The sequence below is a fragment of the Meleagris gallopavo genome, chromosome 4 (assembly GCF_905368555.1).
Source record: "Meleagris gallopavo chromosome 4, MGAL_WU_HG_1.1, whole genome shotgun sequence".
In the NCBI taxonomy this organism is placed as follows: Eukaryota; Metazoa; Chordata; class Aves; order Galliformes; family Phasianidae; genus Meleagris; species Meleagris gallopavo.
Genome location: NC_139407.1, coordinates 12,709,129 through 12,723,542, shown reverse-complemented (window position 1 = coordinate 12,723,542; position 14,414 = coordinate 12,709,129). Strand labels below are relative to the sequence as shown.

Sequence of the window (14,414 nt, the reverse complement as noted above, 5' to 3'; positions counted from 1 at the left end):
GTAACTTCAGCTTACGTGCATTTTTAAAGAAGTAAAAGGAATTTACAAGCATATGTCCCTCATGCAGATCTGTAAATATGCTACTTTTCATCACTTTGTTTTACATAAACTTCTTTGAACTGAGTATGTTAGCACCTCGTTGTTTTGAAAGGAATTTGCAAGTATGAAGATGAGAAGGGCTAGTAAATGCTGTTAGAAGTAGTTCCAAGCTGTAACGTACATGAACAAAAAAAATGACCAACTATTACTACAGAACCAAAACAATTTTGTTTCTTCACAAATTCTTTTTTATGAAACTCATAGATAAGTCAGTCTTTCCTGAACATAACCATTGCAGCCTACACCATAAGTCATCTCTGTCTCTAGGTTCCTATCATCCTTTTAAGCACTGGCAAAACCACTAAACTGTACCTGTGAGTCTGGCTAGTTAACAATGTTCCCTCTTCTAAGGAAGAATATCCCACCATACACTCACAGTATTCCAACTCTATGCTAGTATCTTAGCTTTGCTTGCTGGACAGGTGTGGTGGCACTCTGAGCCAGGGGTGTGATTAGATGACCTCCTGAGGTTCCTTCCAACTATTTTCCTTCTATTTTCCTTCTGTTGTTATACAATACATAGAACACTCTACCAAGGATCTGAAAGGGATGTCTGTAGATCACAGAATCACAGAACTGTAGTGGTTGAAAGGGACCTCTAGAGGTCGAGTCCAACCCCCTTGCAGACAGCAGTACTTTTTTTTTTTTTTTTTTTTTTTTTTAACTTGGAAAACACAAGCAATCTGTACTTACTTTTAGCACTTAGCTTGTTTGCTGAATTGATTTGCCGATTATTTCATGTGCAAGACTTACATATGCAAAACTTATCTATCTTAACTATTTTTTAAGTATAAGTACTTGTGAGTTTTCTTTCTACACATAAAGCAGCCTGAATATAAAGAAAAAAAAATCTACTCTGTTTTTTCTTAAATAGTACATGAGAGGTAACAATTTACTGTACTGGAATGCTGAATACTGTAAAACCTATAAATACCTTTAAAATTTTAAAGGTAAAAGTAAACACTTTTAATATGGTCCAAAGTCACAACTTATTTGCTAATGAAAGCATATATTACTTGAAAGATATTGCGTGTTTTAGAGCAATACCAGCAAAACTTTCACTTGGAACTGAGGGTTGAAAGAGGTTTCTTGTCATTCCAGCCTAGTTTCTAAAACACCAAAAGAAAAAAAGAAGAGCAAGAGGCTTCAAATAAAAAGGTGTGGTACACATTTCTGCACCTCTCTTGTCAGCAGATCTTACCCTTGTTTTTTTCCACTGCCTGAACATTTCTATTCTGCTTCTCAGAATGCTTGTCTACTTGTAGTAAGATAATACCTTCATAAATTTAACATTAACGACGTTAGCAGATGTCCAACAAACAACTATAAAGCATCATTAAGATTATCTCAGTCAAAGACCTACTTTTCACAAGAATACTGGATGCATTATGGGTCCGGCTCAGTAAATGCAAAATGTGCATTTCAATCTTAAAAATACTCACAGATGCAGAGGAAAGTGGAAATGGAGAGAAGGAGACACACTAGTGATATACAGCCATAACAGTAATGGCTCACCTGGGGATTTTGCTGAAGAATGAGCACTGGAGTAGTGGCCACCCTTCTTAACTGTACTCATATATTTGACACAAAGGAAAAAAGACATTAAGGAGAAAAGTTATTAAACAGCTCTGAACATGCATGAAAGAAAGAAGGGGAAAAAAGATAACTAAACACTAAATGAGAAAAAAAGACAAGTAAATAGAAGGATAAACAGCAGGCACTTTGGATAAATTTTCAGATTAACTTAACCAATGGAGGTGTCCAAAGAGAAATAAGTAAGGAAATGACAGTGCTGATTTCTAAATACTTTGCCTAAAATTCACCACTGATAATGAATATATTCTATATATGTCCCATGCAATCTCATTGCAGTTAACAGGATTGCATGAAATACAGATCATTTGTGAAACTCACCGTTTGAGGCTTTCCAGTTAAATATACCAACTTTGTAAACAGAAGATAAATATTCCACTTTTAAAGATCTCACAGACATAAAATGACTTTAACCAGCATCAATTAAGCAATAAATATTGATATGGATGTGAGAATTTGGAACATATTGCAGTTTTGAATACACACACAGGAGCTTACACACATATAATTACAACTGAAACAGAGCATTGTATATTTACATATTCAGTGGTTTGATTTCAGGGCTACTTCTCCAGGTCTGAGAGAAAGAAATCAATTAAGTTTTATTATATTTAAAAATTAAATGCAAAACTAGAATAGGAAAAACAAGATTCTCCCTTCTATTTACTTGTATAAAAGACTCAGTGTTTGGAACAGATGGGATTCAGTCACGCTTCCGTCAAATACACAACATGAACCTTACTTTGAAATTATACGGAGTATAAGAAAAAAAAAACCTCTGTTAATGAGTAATTATATTCCAGAATAGCTCCTAAACTTGTTTCAAATAACAAAATCCTGTATTTTGACATTATTTGGTTTACACAGGGAAAAGCTTCTGAATTCAAAACATTTAAGGCTATACTCTATGAATATCAATTCAACCACACAGCCATCCTATAGTTAAGTTTTCAAGCAAATCAACTGCTATGCTGAAAGCATATCCCAGGTAAACTATTGGCACAAATTATTCCAATCTTCTTAAAATGGAACTTTTAGTGCCTGTTAATTAATAAATAGAAACAACATTTCTTCTCAGGACTCAAAAATAAATGTGTGTTTTATTATTAACTAGCACTAAATCTATGTGAGAAACAGATAAAACATTTTTATCAGGAAACAAAGCATATCAGTTGTATTTCACAAAGAGCCAATAGCTTTTTCAACCGTTTAAGCAACTGCTTGACTGTCTTTTATGTGCTCATCCTAGAAGTTGTACCTGATGCAGGTGATTTGCTTCGACGTGAAGGTCCTGGACTTTTGGACCCTGAATACCTCATGCCAGATGATCGGGAGTAAGACGATTTCATAACACGGCATTCTGCAAACCAAGCAGGTGGAATTTCAAACACAATCCAGTATACCAGCTTCCTGCAAACCCTGCAGTTGCTGTTTATTATCCAAAAGAAAAAACATCAGTATTTTCCAAATACGCTTGCCAAACTGAATAAAGCAGTCAATCTCAGAACTTAACCCACACATCATAAAAATTTTCTTGAGCCAAATGCTTTATGTAACATTCCGCATGTCATATTCAAAGTCTTGAACTTGGGTTATGGTCATTATTCAAGTTTGCACCTATGCATGGCTGAATGATTGAAGTCAGTCAATGACAACGTTCCTCTGATAGTTCAGTAAATCCTGTGTGCTGAAATGGCAGCTTCATGTGGGGTAAATGCACAGCAAGCTTATTTTACCTTCTTTTGCAAGAAACTGATGTTGTGAGCAATTTTTGAAGAGGTGAAAAATGCCTATTGCTTCCAAAATGCTGAGACAACAGATTACTGTAATTTGCCATCAACTATATATCATGAAATAAAGGACAACCCAAATAGGAAAGGAGTAAATAATCATACATGTATTGACATTTTTGAAAAATTTAAATTCCTACAGTTAGCATTTATTGCAAATCTCTCCCCATCTAATCATATCATTTTCCTTCTTAATTTTGTCCCTGTTATTCATCACTATAATGGCAATGCCATGACTATGCTATCAAGTCATCATCAAAAACGATACGTAGAACTGTATGCCCCAATCATGATCCACTCTGTACTGAAATTGCTTTTATCTATTAAGTCCTCCAGAAGTATTATACAAAGCAAGGACCATTGATGGTGAAGAGGCCAAGTGAGAAATAAACCTTCAGTTGCTAGTTTCTCAGTAAGGAAATCAGCATGGTTAGTCTGCGCATGTTAGAACGGGAAAAGCAAACTTTTAACCAAGGGTATTTATATTTTTGTCCAGAGTAGAATTTGCAGTGTGAGGTGATACAGTCATGTTCTCCTATGCCTGCGCATACAAATGGATCTCAGCTAGTTTAAAACTGTATGTAAAAAATACCATTTATTTGAATCAACATAGTTCTAGAATGTTGATTCTAGAAGATTCAACATTCTAGATTCAGTTAGTTCTAGAAGAGCAGCGTGCTGACAATAACAGTAGAATGGGAGAGAGCTGAATTTGCCAACGCATTCAAGTGTATAAAACACTGTGGTTAGGCATATAACTATATTACTTAATATAACAGAAGATTTTGTAATCAAATTACATTGTTTATAACAATTAGGAAAAACAGCATAAATACACAATCCAAAGCCATCCTCAAATAATCTGATGATTCTTGCCAGGGCAATTATTGTTACCCACAAAACTCTCACAATATAAACAAGCTCAACATTTGGTCTACAGCGTTCAAGAATGAAATATGAATTGTTTATCAGGACAATCTGAGACATGAAATTAACAGTTATGTAAAAGATTTTTCAAAACTCACATGAAAACAATAATATAATGGAGACCATCTTGTAGTTCACAGTTGTCAAAAGAAAATGTTTGTAACTGGTTTTAGAAACATTAGAATTGTAAGTGAACCTTTTAAAATCCAGTTTTAGAAATTACACTTACATTAGAAGTATAAGTGAACCTTTTTAAACTGCTGTTTTCCAGGCAAACTTAGGGACAGGATTTGTTTCCTAAGAAAATAGATCACGTTTGTTGGTGCATTTTAACTGATATATAGAATATAGATGATGGGTTGGGAAAATGCTTTAATTGATACGAAAATATATTCCAACACATATTTTCCTATATGACATAGCTCTTGAGGATTGACCAGAGGTTAGGAAAGGCCTCAATGAACTTGACTGTCTCTAGTGGGTTTAGGAAATGCGGTCTTACCACTGTGATCCAAAACGAAGTCATCCTGAGCGTACCGATATTTTTCAGGTCCACATGCAATGAAGACATCATCATCTCCAAAGAAGTCCTGCAAGCATGTCACCTTAATGGCAAAACATATAGAGTAAAATAAACAAAGGTAGTATTTTCAAATGCTAAATCTTCCATTAGTCAGCAACTCTTAATAAGTTTGTGTACTCCTTTTTACTGTAATGTTCTTCTATGATAACAGTCATTGTAGCTCTCAAGTACTTTAGCTATTCCTCATGTGCAGGAAAACTAACAGTCAAGAATGTAAATGCTTACTGCCCTTTACCTCCAAGACAAGTTTCTCTTATGTGTATATCTGTACTTTTGCCTATATGTGCATGGTAATGGCTTTGCAGCTAGAAACCCTACTGGTAGGTAGCATTAAAGCTTCTGGTATTCTTGCATTAATGGCTTGTGAGCAAGCTCTGTTCAAATTTTTGCTTCTGTAATATTTTTCTTAATGCTCTAATGTATTTAATTTTCATCTTTAAATGTCACATCAAACCAAACCACTACTTGTCCCTTTTCTTAAAAGGTATTCCAGAAAAAAACAAAATACAGAGCTCCTTCCATGCCCTTTGCAGCTCGTTCTGTTTTTAAAACTGTTAAAGTACTAATGTTACAATCTATTTCAAGAAGGATGAGGCTTTAAAAAGGACAAATGCTTTAGACTTCCTTTAAGGAGACAAAACCAAAGATCACGGAAAAAATAAAAAACAACCAAGCCTCAAGAAGACAGTTTGTGTAGGAGTAAAAGTCTAATTTAGAACAAATTAAAACCAATAATGCCACAAAATAAATCTCACTGAAATTGTAATTCACTCTAAGAAAAAAAAAAAAAAAAGATTACAGGTAGCAAGATAATTCTTAAAACTAATCTGATCAACATTTTCCTGTGTAATTGCTTTACATCCTCTCCCACTCCCAACCTTCCCTACCCCTTCTCTATTATTTTTAACATTCTGCATACTCTGAATGAGATTTGGGAATAAAAGACAGGTAGAAGCCAGGAAAGGTGGAACTATTTGGTAAAACCATTTAATTAACCAGGTTAAACAAATAACTGTTTCTAGGGAAACGGGTATTTCTCCTTTCCAGCTACCTGTCAGCACCATTTGCATATTTTACCCAGGGTGATAATGGCAAATGCTGGCAGATCTGGAGGGAGCGCTTGCTGCTGCCTGCAGCAGGCAGCACTCAGAATACCAATGACCCTGTGTGCTCTGCAAGAAGAGACCAGGCAGCCAGAAGCAGCACAGTTGTCATGGCAGCTCACCCAGAACAGCAGCAGGTGCCTCTCCAGTACTATCCTCATGCTGTGCCACTTGCAGTATTGAGTATTTCTTTCACTGTATTACGGAGACAAAGGATTCCAGCCACTAACAAAATCCTTTTATTTTTGTCTTACTGTCTTGACAACAATCTAGTCACATTGCCTAGAGACATTTTAAGCTGCACTTGAAATTGTTACCAAAGAGGCAGTAACAACTTGATTCAAAAGGCTGTACAAATTTAAGAGTTTTGCTAACATGCTAACATCCCCTCTACTTAATAGCCCTTTCTACTAATAACTGAACTCTGCCATTTCCAGAGATTTCAGATTTTTTTCTTCCTTTTGCCAGAAGCATCACCACTGAAGCAAAAGCAAGCTTTAGAAAAAAAAGACCAAACATCTTTCACACCTGCAAGGAGTAGGAGGGCAGATAACTCAACAGCCAACTCAAACCCACCATTGTAAGAAAAGCTATGAGAAAGCATTCAGAATAGTCATCCAGGATGCACCACGGGAAAGAGAAAGAAGCACTCTGTGAAAGTCCCATAGTGGGGGCCATTCCCACAGGCTGTACACCCATCAATTTTTTGCTTGTACCTCTAGTGTCATTGCAGTGCTGTTTTGAGCTGGTTACACTTAAATGCTAAAATGAATCTGGCTCTAATATGAAGCTTCTCCCTCTCTCCTTAACACATCCAGAGTAATATCCAAGCTGTAAGATGGAAAGGACAGAATGATGGGTCTTATGTCAGATTGTGAGAAATACATGGAGATGTATGTACGATATCATGTGTGGTATCATCCTTTTGCTGTTTATAGAGCAGTTCTACACACTAATGAATCTACAATGATCTATGCACAAAAGATAACTGGAATAGCCTTGAAAGTGCGCCTTAAACAAAAAGAGGTATTTATTTCCATAGACTTATGTATAGTTTCATCACACAAGAATTCATAGTAGAAATTGACAACAGAAGTACCATCTATCTTTTCCTTTCCTGGCTATTTCATAAAGAAATGGTATATATTTCCATAGGAGAAATAATATTACACCAGTAACATTCAAGCCACGTCAAAGCATCCAGTGTCACATTGTGAGCCCGAAGAAAGACAAGTAATGGGCAGGAAGCAACGACTGGCAACCACAGTGGAAGGCCTAGCCAACAATACTGCTCTTGACGTAGCAAAACTGGATGTAAAGCATAACAATATTGGACCTCTTCATCCATAGACTATGACAATGATGTTTTTACCTTATTCGTGCTAACTAACAGTGCAACAGCTCACAAAGAAAAGATATCCTTAAGGTATCCAGTTGTCTCAAACGCAGCTATGTCGAATGGAAAGAAATTTACACACTGATGTGAATAGTATTGTGTTCCTTAATTATTACCTGGGGGTTTTAACTAGTTTCATGTTCTAGTACAAAAAAATTCAAGCTTTTAATACATACACTTGTGATGTAACTTTGAAACACAGATAATACAATTAGTGACAAATTAAAAAAACACCACACAGCAGATCAGTATCAACACCTTCCAGCCAAGAGTTCACTGAATAAATTGTTATTTATTCCAGCTGCACAGTTGTGTTTCATCCTAAATGTAGAATGATGAGCTGTAAAGAGAAATGGACTGGTTCAATTTAGCATGGCTGATTCAATTTAAGTAACAGCAACAGGACTGTTACAGTTTAAGTCTGCAGAGCCACACCCTGTGTCTGGGGAAATCTGCTCTGGATGACAAAATCCCCACATCAGATGGAAATTGAACTACAACATCCAAACTGGAAAAGATAGACAAGATTATTTTCATTTGCTTTTAAACAATAAAGAAAAAAAATACATATTTACTGCCTTCAGGAAAACAGGATATGGTATAAATATTTTAAAAAGGAAGTGCATAAAATACGAGGGAAAAGAAAAACTAACAGAAATGCCATGCCAAGTAAAAGCTGGATTTGTGGATGTGTTTTTCAGCTCAGCAGTAGTGACAAGAATTAAAGGCTGAAGCTCTTAAAAAAAATGCAATGTGTTGTTTTGGTTTTTGCTTTCTTTTTTCCCCAGGAATTGCTACCAAAAAACATAATAACATATTAAATGTCAGTGTGACAGAACTAGATATAACCTCCAGGCTACTACCTTTGGTCTGACAGGTCTCCACTTCTCTCCCAAGAAATGCTACTCGTCTTTGATTGGGCCAGATCACAGCTATGCTGTCCTGACAGTTTTGCCCTTTGCAACTTTTCTTTCTGAGTAAGCAAAAGTAAAATATTTGTCTACTTTGCCGGACAGGCTAGCTTAGTAATCATCATTTTTGTTTCCCTTTTTCCAACAAAGTTAGCATTGCTGAGGTTCAAGGGTTTGTGCATGTCCTAAAGAGAAAAGTACAAATAAAGCAGTCCTGCAGAAATAGGGGAGTTGTCCATTTTCTATTTCAGTTCCACCACCAGTAAGGGCAGGCTTAAATTTCAAAAGGAAGAGCTTCCTCTCAGTATCCTCAGAAAATCAAAGAGGAAGGTAAAAAGGGCAGTCCCACCCCTTCCTACTGAGCGCTGTGATTTTAACAGATTTTCTTACCTTGGAACTTCCCCTGTGTCTCCGCACTGCCACAGAACAATTTGACCAAGCCAAAATAGATGGATGTGTTTAAGTACTTGCCGTCTTTGAGGCTTAACTAGGTCAGGTCACGCAGAAAGAATGCAAAACTAACAGCTGTTACAAAACGAAAAATTTCATTACCTGATTTGTTATACATCTGTGCATGCTGGTGACTTTGAGACCAGCAAATTTACTTTGCAATTCAAAGACTTTCCTTTATAATAATCTCCTATATTTCTGTACAAAATGAAGAATATTTTAAAAAATGTTTTACTTTTATCAGTTACTCAGATACTCTAATACCATCCTAACAATCTCAGTTAACCAGTTTGTGAAAACATCTCCTTTCTCTCTATGGATAGATCAAGTAGTGTCCCCTCACTAAGCTGCTGTACATTACCATGAAGGTGTATGTTACAGTCTGATTTCTAGGCTAGAACAAGGCATTGTCTGATTGTTTTTTCTTTCATGAAGTTCAATAGACAGCTAGAAAATAATTAAGTTTCTTGAATATACGTGTATATTTAAAAAAAAAAAAATTGTAAATATTGAATTTTCCTTGGGTAAAGACAGCTTGTTACCCTATTCAGAAAAATAGGGAAAAAAATTGAAACAAAAACTGTAAGAAAAGAAGAATAATGCTCCTAGGCCAGCTTCCTAAATGACTATTTAATCATGGACTGTGACACGTTCTTAAAGTCATAATCAGAAAATGAACCTTCTTTCACAGATATCCTGTGATGAGGAACAGCAGTGAAAATGAAGGAGACAAAATCCTTCTGTCCTACAGGGAATCTGAAGAGTAAGAAAGAAAACAAATGTTAAGTATTCGCCTGCTGCCTTGTAAATGGAAAAAGTTTGGCAGTGAGCCCAGGAAACGCCTAATACAGTATGACAATGCAGAAAGACTGCATGAACAGACTGGTCAGGGCACCAGAACTCATGCAGCTATGTGGAACAGATGACAGAATACAGCACATACCACATTTAAGTTTAATTTTAAATTTAAACAGGTTTTTGCATCTATTTTTCAGTATCTCTAGAGTTGAATTCAGAAAATGAATGTGGAAATGGGAGATTGCAGTTGGGTGCATTTCAAACAGACGGATCAACTTCTCTGCAACGGAAATGACTGCCAGAAAAATAAGCTCTAGAAATATGCACAATATGTGTGCTCCTATCATGTATCTTTCAGTACTGTAGAACTTTTTGGCAAGGCCCACTCACTGGTCGTCCAAAGGGAAGACCTGAACTCTTTCTGCAAAATATTATTTCAAATATTGCACTAATTATGTGCAGCTATTTAGATATAGGAACAATTACAGTTGAGAGGGACTAAAATTCTGTAAATTTTGAATAATTTTCACTCACACCATACAAAACATGTCATCATTCTCTGTAACAAAAAATACCCTGGAGCAACCTTTCTCCTAGCATTATCCACTATTTGAAAAAGGAGTTGATTTTTTCTGTGTATTACGTGATAGTGAAGTTCAAAACCACACTTCTCAATCCAAAGAGTAACGCAAACAAAACCCATACTAAACTTGGAAATAATTGGAAACTGGAAGCAGAATTAACTAATGTAAAACTCATGACCATAATCCAGTCTGTCTGAAGAAGAAAACACAGCATTTTCAGCTAACAAAATTATATCTTTGCCCACAGAGGCATTAACCACAGCAGCTCAAATAAGTCAGCATAACAGATTCTTTCCTTTAGTGGCACAACTGGGAAGACTAATGCGGAACCAAAAATAGCACCTGACTTCATACAGCTAACCTTCCATCTTAGTCCCAAGTAGCTAGTCTAAAAATAAAAGCCGCTTGTATTAAGAAAGAATTTTAAAAGAAAAAGCAGACCTAAGAACAGACAGCTGGCTTAGTTCAGTAAAATATGGATTCAATGACACAAATGCAGTTAAATTATAAGCTATGTTGTTTTTTCCGCAGTACTACCTCCTCTGCAGTACTGAGGAAGTCAGTAGTGCCTTTAGCGAGAATCACCTTACTTGACAAACATGGAATTCTATGTATTACAGAGGATTTAGAAGAATGAAATTCACTTTTGTTCCTTTGACTTTTTAGATGAGAAGAGCTGCTGGGGCACACAGCTATAATCTGCTGAAATCGTAGGTTTCCACTGTTTTTGAGCAGACCTTAAAATCAACCGTAGTGAAATTCAACATTTTATTTTGTGTGGAACTGAGTGGGAGCTGCTCTGGCTGCAACACCTCTCTGGCATTTCTCAAGATGTTCCTATTACAGCTGCCAACATGTGGAATTAATCAAGGTTCAGCTCAGTCTGCCTGAATTTGAGCCACAGTATACTGTATGACTTTGCTCTTTGCTCTGTTCTGGTTTAAAGAGGCTGGTGTCAAGCTGCTCAGTTTGGCTCAAAAAGCAACCTGTAGCACCTGTTGCTGCAGATGATGGAAACACCTAAGTGTGACACCTAAGATTTGGGTATCCTCAGATTGCAGGTTTTTTTCATTACTTTTACAAGGATTAATTTGCACAACAAAAAAAACCTTCAAACTTCCCTTGTTTTCCTTTCTCTAAGAAAACAAAACAACGTCCTAACCAAAACTAAGCAGATATAAGATGATTTCATAAAGAGCTGAAAAGTATACTTGCAATAGCTTTTCAATTTATTCCATAACTAGATCAAAATTATACTGTGGTTGGACATGGTGGTATTTTGTTATATTTCTGGGAAATTATACCAGTCTGAAGTATAAGACTGCAACATGCTTGGTGTTTCAAAAGGAATTCAAAGACATAAATAATATCCGTATAAGCATACTTTATGTTTCTGAAAAATAATCTCTTTAAATAATCTAAAACAAAGGCAAGGTTACTAGATAAAAGATGAACTTATTTCACAAATAGGATTGATGATCAGAAGGTTTTTCTCCCCCTCAGATTTCTCCTTAGAGAAAGAATTAACAGGATTCTATACAGCATTACCACGGTATCCCCATACACACTTAAAATAATACATAAACTAGTTAAACAAATACTAAGATACAAGTGCACTAATTTATCCATACAGACAGAGGTGTACACAACGTTGATAAATGTTAAATTCCAATGATGACTTAGAAGAAAGCATCACTCACAGCTTTCCCTTCCCTCTTTCTGGCTGCTTAAACATCTTCCAGTTCAATTATCAGCAGAGGTAATGGAAATCTGTAGTGTGAGTAGTTATCAGTCTGAGGAAAGAAATGCAACCATTTCAAAAAGCTCTGTCTGTATGCCTATAAAGATCTATTCGTTTCACTGCTATTTCACCTGAAACAAACATTTGCTTTCCAGAAATATAAATCTACATGCAATTTCTAAATGGGATTCTGCTCAAATCCAAGGTAGCAGTGCTGTAGCATAAAGCTTTGCATAAGCCAAAATATTAACATTCTGGGTCCTACCACCAGCAACTGAGATTGGGCTGCTGCCTGTTCACTGCTGTTTGCATTACAGCCAACTTAATGTCATCCTGCAATTGCACCTCTTCTCTATAAAGTGATCCTTCTGCAACTGAAACGTACTGTAATTTCATGCCTGCTCCACACAGAAGGGAGGTATGTAGTACAAGACCAGTGCACAGCTTGCATCTGGGTATGCAACTACACAAAAATGCACACCATACAGTAGAGTCACCTTGCAGTACCTTGGTATAAAAGGAGCATTGGCTGTCTCAAAATCACAAACACACTTTGCAACTAGCAGCAGTGCCAGGAAGGGCTACTTAGCAGCGCATCAGGAGCAGATACTGCATCTGCTCTGAAAAGAAATCACATAAGTAACACTGTGGCAAGGCTGTCATTACCACCTATTTCCTATTGTACATACACATGGCAGTAATACATTCCTACAGTTTTCTGTAGTCAGATCAAGATTTTTTTCCTTTCATCTCCAAAAGGTAAACAGCGTCCTAATTTAAGAAGCATATAATATGATTAATCTATTTGCTTTCTGCTAACTTTCATTACATGTGTGATTCAACTTATCAGTTGTCTGATCCTGAAAAAGCATTAGAAAAAAGAATTTTCTCTTTTGACTAATATTTAGCATAAAATTCGTCATTCTCTTCTTCCTGTGGCCACGAGCATCCGATGCTCTGCAAAAGCAGAAATGCTTCTTCAGTGATGATTTCTGATTCCCTTCAAGTGCTGAAATAGCACCACAGTCCTGAAATAATACAGAGTATAAAAGCAGCAAGCAGGAACTTCACAAAGACATGCCAGGATACTATCACTGCATCTCACATATTAGATATGTGTGATACATATTAGTGTAGATTCACTTTACATTCATTCCCCTCTTGCAGTTTGTCCCATTGAGAGAATTTCTGTATGCATTGGAGTTCTGGTCTGAATTTCAACCACTCCTACACTTGTTTACAGAAGTATTAGCCTTAATCCATTTAGTTGCTATTGCTAAAGCAGGAGTATAGTTCTGCCACTGCTCCTTCATTAGGAGGTTACTGCTGTCCTTATTTCTACTCTCAAGGTCTAAAGCTTTCATAGATATTTGCCAGTGCTTAAAAAGCTTCCTAAGCAGCTTCAGGGAACATATGTTGTTTTTACTAGCTCTGGATAGAGTTTCACTGCGTGTGCCAATCAGGTCTCTGTGGGGCCCTGTCAGTGATCGACTGATTTAGTATTCAGAATTAGAACGCAAGCCCAGCTACTTTTGGCAAATTCACTGCAGGAGTCCTAATTCTTATCTACATGAGCATATCTGATCATAGTTAATTGATTTTACTTACCTGACATTTTCTGTACTGGTACATTAAAATGGGCTGGCAGATACCTGTCTGGCTTGCAAAGCCTTCCCAAAGAAGCAACTCTCATAGAAGCTGCCTTAAGGAAGATATCCACCGACATGGTTTGTACTGATACAAGCAGTCTTATTTGCCATTAACAAGTCCTTTTTAACTTAATTGCAAGAGGAAAATCTCAAGAACAAGAGGCAACCTGTCTCATTTATTCCCAAAATAAAGGCACAATCCTAAAAGTTTTCTAGAAGGCAAATATGGATCAGTGAAGTGATCTTTTTTTCTTTCTTTTATTTCCTTGAGACTTCAGAAGTATTTCTGGTGGAGATGCAGACACCTGATAAGTGAATTTAAAGTGATCACATATTATTTTACTGTTCCTAGTTAGGTTTGTACAAACCATCTGCTTTCCACAAACACCGTACTGAAACTGCTGATTCAGGTACTATATGGAAAAGCCAACTGCAGCTTTCCAGCAATCCATGGTTCACACTGCATCTGCTAAGTATTCCATGCATGTCTTTCTGCCAGGTTTTTTTTTTTTTTGGTTGTTGAAAGGGTACTGTAGCAGTATTTTTTTGCTCTAAAACACTTTACTTACTAGCCTAAACAATCGTTTGAAATTCAAATGCTTTTCAATTTGAAACAATTCTTTGTGTAATTATTATACAAATATTTATATTCCATACATGACGGTTACATAATGGTGCCTTCAAAGGAGTGAGAACTATTAATAAACTCACAATAGCTCAGTCATACTGAAATCTGGTTACATGCTAGTAGTGAAAGGAGCTTTCTCCAAAGACTTGTACTGAAGTCTAA

The 14,414-nt window shown here is 36.3% G+C and overlaps 1 protein-coding gene across 4 annotated transcripts in view; it reads right to left on the bottom strand.

Annotated features, from left to right (window-relative positions):
* Positions 1–14,414, bottom strand: part of DCLK2 (doublecortin like kinase 2) — a 78,121-nt gene that overhangs the window by 32,444 nt on the left and 31,263 nt on the right. For 2 of the 4 annotated variants that reach the window (XR_014882841.1, XM_010709572.4), the window contains exons 3-5: positions 4,912–5,014; positions 2,951–3,052; positions 1,615–1,665 (exon numbers count right to left, since the gene is read on the bottom strand). Coding sequence is in view for 2 of the 4 variants with exons in the window: in XM_010709572.4 (XP_010707874.2) it covers positions 1,615–1,665; positions 2,951–3,052; positions 4,912–5,014 (256 nt within the window). In the remaining 2 variants the exon portion in view is untranslated. The remainder of the gene's footprint in view (positions 1–1,614; positions 1,666–2,950; positions 3,053–4,911; positions 5,015–14,414) is intronic. The other 2 variants (XR_014882842.1, XM_085222206.1) reach the window with 1 other exon arrangement.